Here is a 6000-nt window from a genome sequence, read left to right as displayed (position 1 = left end):
CCAATTTTCTCCTTGCCTTTTTATATATAAGTGCCTTTCACATGTTTAGTGACTGTAAAGAGGTTCCAGAATGTAGATGCCTTGCCCAGCCATCTGAAACAAAATAAAAAGCTCAAATTTAAATGTGTGTATTTTTTATTTTGTGAGATTAAATGAATCTGAAAGAGAAAGGGTTCTTGTGGCTCCAGGCATCTGAATTAGATGTTATGGTAACTTGTGGAAAGTTCTTTGTTCTTTCTTATGTTCTCTGGATCTGATACTAAGTGTGTACCTGACAAAATGTGCCCTATAAATGTTGGACTGAATGCGGATAAATCATTTTCTTCATACATCTTCATCCCATTCCTTTCATTCATCAAATATTTATTAAGTGCATTTGTTTCTTATCCTCTATGAGAAAAAGGCACCTTAAATATGCCTTTTCACGAAGTGACTTAAAACGAATTCTAGACAGGAGTGTAATATCTTGAACTCTGAAACTATTTTGTCTTAAACTATAAACTGAAGTTTGTTTTGTTTTGTTTTCAAAGCAAACTCATTCTGTTCAAACAGAGGTACCTAACATAGTATTTCAAGATTAACAAGGACATTAACAATATATGACTTGTTTATCTTTCTATCTCCATGACTAACACACAGGTCTTACTAATTGCAGTTAAGTGTCTTATAAGGCTCTGATGGTATAATTACCCACATGACAACTATGGATCTTCCCTACAAGTACCTCAGAAGAGAAACAGGAATAGTCTAGAGAGGATCTATTCAAAAGAAAACTGTAATTGGATTAGGAGGTGAGGTTTATTGGACCTTATTACATATTCTACATGATTCAATAATTTGTTAGAATATAAAGAAAAATATTCTAATCTAATGCCTGTATAACTTCACCTTTTTCCTGTAGTGACAAGCAATAATTCTACCCAAAGGGATATATTCTTATTTAGGGATAGGAGAAAGAAGCAAACAACTGCAGTTTTTACTATAAACCTTGGGAGAATTTTGAAGCAGGATCTCTTCCTCAACTTCGCATTCCCAGCGCTCAGAACAAGTGGAAGCACACAGATCCCCAAAAGATGAAAGGGTGCTTGCTAGTGATAGCATGCTACAAAAGCAGGTGGAAGCCATTTGCAGCATCATTCATCAACTACTTCTTGGCACTTACTTCATGAGAGTCCTGATTCTCTAGATATTTCACTTGCATCATATTAGCATCCTAGTAGTGCTTCCTACAGGAACTTTTTTTTCTTTCATAGTACTGGGAAATGAACCCAGGGGCATCTGATGCTTTTTACTTTTCAAGACAGGGTCTTGCTGAGTTGCCCAAGCTGGCCTGGTCTCCTATCTTGGCCTCCTGAGTAGCTGGGATTGCAGGCATTATGCCACCCTGGCTCTCAAATTTTTCTTATCTCTTTAGTAAATCCTCTCATACTTCAAACTGCCTGAAATCCAAAACTTCAGCATAGCAGTTCAAGTCCTTGATTCATGTCACCAAATATATAAGCACCAATTAAGACCATCAGGCAACAAGGTCAATGAGTCTTTTAAAAATAAAGCTAACTCCTTAAAAGAAATGTACCTATGGGCTGGGGTTGTGGCTCAGAAGTAGAGCGCTCACCTAGCACCTGCGAGGCCCTGGGTTCAATACTCAGCACCACATAAAAATAAATAAAGGTATTGTGTTCAACTACAACTAAAAAATAAATATTAAAAAAGAAAAAGAGAAACATACCTAGTAAGCTTGGGAGCCTAAAAGGCACTTCTCAGCACCATGTGAAGGGGAAAAAGCTATTACTGGAACATAAAGCACAGAATTGTTACTTCAACAACTTTTCCTCTTATATAGTACAAATGTTTCTTGACTTACAATGGGGTTACATGTCAATAAACCCTCAAGTTGAAAAAATAAATAGAAAATGCATTTAATACATCTAAACCTTCTAACCATCATACCTTATCAACAGAACACTAATGATTTTTGCTCCTTGTGACACTAACTGGGAGCTGCTTGTCAGCATTGCAAGATAGTATTGTACTACCTATTGATAATCCAAGAAAAGATCAATTTCAAAGTCAAAAATACAATCTCTAATATAAACACTTATCAACATCACAAAATCATAAAGTTGGCCCATCATAAACCAGGAACCATATGTAAATAATTTTAGTTTATCATTGTTTGTATGCCTAACCTATGAACTTTTGAAAATTGAAAAGAAAAATCCACAACTAAAGTAGGATAACTGTTTGGCTAATATTGGTATTACTCTGAACTATAAATCTAGAAATATCTATATATCATAAATGACATAACACTCATAAATGTTGAAAGCAGGATTTCATGTTAGTTTTTTCCCCCCCTTAATTATTACCTCTGAGTCATCACTGGGGGTAGAGAACTTTTCTGCTATCTAAGCCAAAATTTTAGTGTACGCATTAACAATGCATAATAACAACAATGACAAAAAAAGCAGAAATACAGCTTTTATATTATTGAACTTTATGTACAAAATCATTTCAAATAAACATTTAATGTAAAAACAAATGTTCTTTTAAACTGAATTTTTTTTACATCTACTGTACCATTCAAATGCTTTATCATCTTACATGATTTCTTCAAAATCTGTTATCAAGGGTACATATAGAAAAGCATTTTTTCTTTTATAAATAGAAACAAAGGGATTTTTTCAGCTTTTATTATAAGATGACATAAAAAGTTTACTCAACAGAAGTAATTTCATTACTATTTGGGGGAGGGAGTCACCAACTTTTTGTGCAAACAATGCTAGCCTTCTTTTAAGCATTAAGAGCATAACTGCTTAAGAAATGACATAAGCAATAATTCTACACCTACATCTCCCCTAAAATAATCTATTTTTTTTTTTTACATATGTGCACAGCTTTAGCAAATTAAAGCCCAAGAGAAATGCTCAAAATCCACTACTCAGAGGCAAAATGAGAGTTTACTGGAACTCATCATTTAGAGAGCTTACAAATCAAGGAATCTGTAATGAAAGCTGCAGTTTCCCTCTTTCCTATTTTTTGAACACAAAAATCAATGACTAAGAACTTAATACTGGATGACAAATCATATCCACACTATTAGTTAAATAGCCTCACAGTTAAACACATCTTAAAGACCAATCAAATCAGTATTTACATTTTATAAATTTCTGAAGACACCATTAGAAAGCTTATATATCCCTTCACTAAACAAAATAGGGAACTGCTCTGATGGTGATGGAATGAAATTAAAAAATTAAAAATACCTGTATTTACAGCAGCATTGATCCTTTATAAATAAAGAGTATGAAAATGCAGTATCTTTAAAGGATAATAAAAAATTGAGGTGATGTTACTCAACCACAGTGCTTGGAGTTGGAATAAAAACCTATTGGTGCTTATTAATGTGCCAGTAGTGAAACTGCTTTCTGTTGGAGAAAATCCAACTGCAAATATGTGCGTAAAACACATAACACAGGGCAAAATTGCTAAAAAACAATTCAAGTCAGCTTATCTGTATTGGATATTCTAATCATGAAATACATTACAAAGACACCCTTGCAATGAAAACAACAAAAACAAAAGTGTAACATTTTCTGCTTCATTTTTTATATAACACTTCCCCTCCCCGAAAGTGGCATCTTAAAATTCTCAAAATTGGATTCTTTCCTTGGATTATTATTCTAATGAAAAGATTCATACAGCTGAATTTTCCATATGATTACCTAATTGAAAAGGAAAACCAAAAGAAAATAAATGTTCAAGTTTGAAAAAAATACATAGGTGAACAATGCACTAAATTTATCCATGTGAAAACAAATGGTCAGTAACCCTTATAAACCGACATGACATTTTACTGTCAACAATATGAAAAATTAACATCTTCTCAAACAGGCGTAAGATGAAGAAGTGCTACCTTAAAATTGTAAAAGAAACTTAAGTAAAATATCTTGCATTGTAATTTTTCATTCCAAATTGATGATTTCAAAATCAAGGATCAAGGTTTGATTGCAAGTAGTAATGCAACAATTTCAATTTCACAAAAATCTTCAATTTCTAAAAAAGAGAATCACATTCCAATTTTCCCTCCCCAAGAAAATGTTTCACAATTACAAAATAGAAAAACAGCTAGTCACAAATGCAAAAAGCATTATAATTTAAATATGAAATAATTTCTAGATTAATTCAATGTATTTAATAAGACAATTGTTGCAGTTAAAAGTACTTTCTTTGAAGTATTGCTTTTCATGCTCAAACTAGAAAATGTTTTAATGACATCAATAAAACTGATATACATGTAATGCTGCATAATCAAGTGAAATAGAACCCTGATACAAATATCCTTGTTGAAATCATTTACTTCATCTAACAGTGCCTGTTTGGAACCTATGATTTAAAAACAAAAACTCTTCTTAGAGGCTGAATTCCCTAGAATGCAATTTCAGTGTTTGTCCATAACATGGGGTTAGGTCTTTTCAGAGTTTTTGTTTTTTGCTCTGTTTTGAAACCCCTGAGACACCATCTGTTTCCAAAGCTTTCTCTTTTGAGTTAATTTCACTAAATCCATTTGCTGTTCCATTTTGTTCCTCAGTTATTTCTTCACTTGAAGGGGAAGCAGATTCTCCTTTTTCTAATTTTTGCTGCATTTCACGGAGCTTGGTAACAGCTTTATCTATTGACATTATGCTAATAAGATTAAAGTCATGCATGCTGACTAGATGAAGCATGAAGTTTCGACATAAATTCTTCTTAATTATTTTCTGTCCATAATTTTCTACAAACAGCATACAGGCATGATTCATTTGATTGTCAGCAATAAACCTATTTAATAAAACATAAAAATAAAAATACATTAATAGTTATATAAAGCATTTCTGTTAAATGCAATAAGTGATAACCATTATAGAACAGTCAAGAATATATTTGAATCCAGTAAATGATGTTTATTTTGTTTCTAGCATTAAAAAACAAAACAAAACCCAGATCAAACACAGGGTGTTCTACACTGTACTACAACCCCAGCCCTTTTTATTTTTTAGAGGCACGGTCTTGTATAAGTTTCCCAGGCTGGCCTTGAACTTGCTATCCTCCTGCCTCAGCCTCCTGAACAGAAGGGATTATATATGTGTGCCACCAAACCCCGGCCCAAAAAATGATGTCTTAACAAGTAGTAAGACTACAGTAAAACTGAGATTCAATTGCCTGAATAAACTAATAATTTTAGAAATTTTAGATTAAGTCTCTTTAGACTCTTGAAAGACTTCACCTAATCAGAATGTAAACTAAATAGGTGCCACTAGAAAAGTCAATTCCCTTGGTTTCTTTTTTTTCTTTTCTTTTTCCTCCCTCCCTCCCTCCTTCCTTCCTTCCTTCCTTCTTTCTTTCTTTCGCTGGGGATTGAACCGAGGGCCTTGGACATGCGAGGCAAGCACTCTATACCAACTGGGCTATATCCCTAGCCACAAACCAAGAGGCTTCTTAATGAAGTCACAATATAACAGCATATTTTTTTTTTTTTTAGTTGTAGATGTACACAATAACTTTATTTTATTTGTTTTTATGTGGTGCTGAGATAGAACCCAGTGCCTTATACGTGCTAGGCAGGCGCTCTACCTCTAAGGAACAACCCCAGCCCAAACAGCATATTTTCTTTTGCCAGCACCACTGCCTGTTTTCACACTGTCATTGAGCTACCAATAGTCTTTAACTCTCTATACATATTAACAATTCCCCTTTATTTCTTTCCTTGATCTTCACAGATTTATTATAGAACCAGGGCTTCTCTACTCTTTTCAGTTCCTAATAAACCTTTAAAAAAATTAAAGTTGTCAAAGAAGTGATGAGAAGTGTATTGGTGGAAGCAAAGTGCACGTACAATTAATATCTGAGTGAAATAAATGAGAACAAAGAGACAGCTGCTCAATTACCCACTAAAACTAAGAATCCAACATGGCATCCGTATCTCTAGATTGGGGGAGTGGAAATCAATGTATTTTGCCT

At 33.5% G+C, this 6000-nt stretch overlaps 1 protein-coding gene across 1 annotated transcript in view; it reads right to left on the bottom strand.

Moving 5' to 3' along the window:
- Nucleotides 1-2461: 2461 nt before the first annotated feature.
- Nucleotides 2462-6000, bottom strand: part of Suz12 (SUZ12 polycomb repressive complex 2 subunit) — a 48296-nt gene continuing 44757 nt past the window's right edge. Inside the window, exon 16 of the mRNA XM_015500946.2 lies at nucleotides 2462-4821. Within this exon, the coding sequence (XP_015356432.2) occupies nucleotides 4476-4821 (346 nt within the window). The 3' untranslated portion in view covers nucleotides 2462-4475. The remainder of the gene's footprint in view (nucleotides 4822-6000) is intronic.

Source organism: Marmota marmota, unplaced genomic scaffold, assembly GCF_001458135.2.
Source record: "Marmota marmota marmota unplaced genomic scaffold, marMar, whole genome shotgun sequence".
NCBI classification, from domain to species: Eukaryota; Metazoa; Chordata; class Mammalia; order Rodentia; family Sciuridae; genus Marmota; species Marmota marmota.
This window is presented reverse-complemented; position numbering and strand designations above follow the sequence as displayed.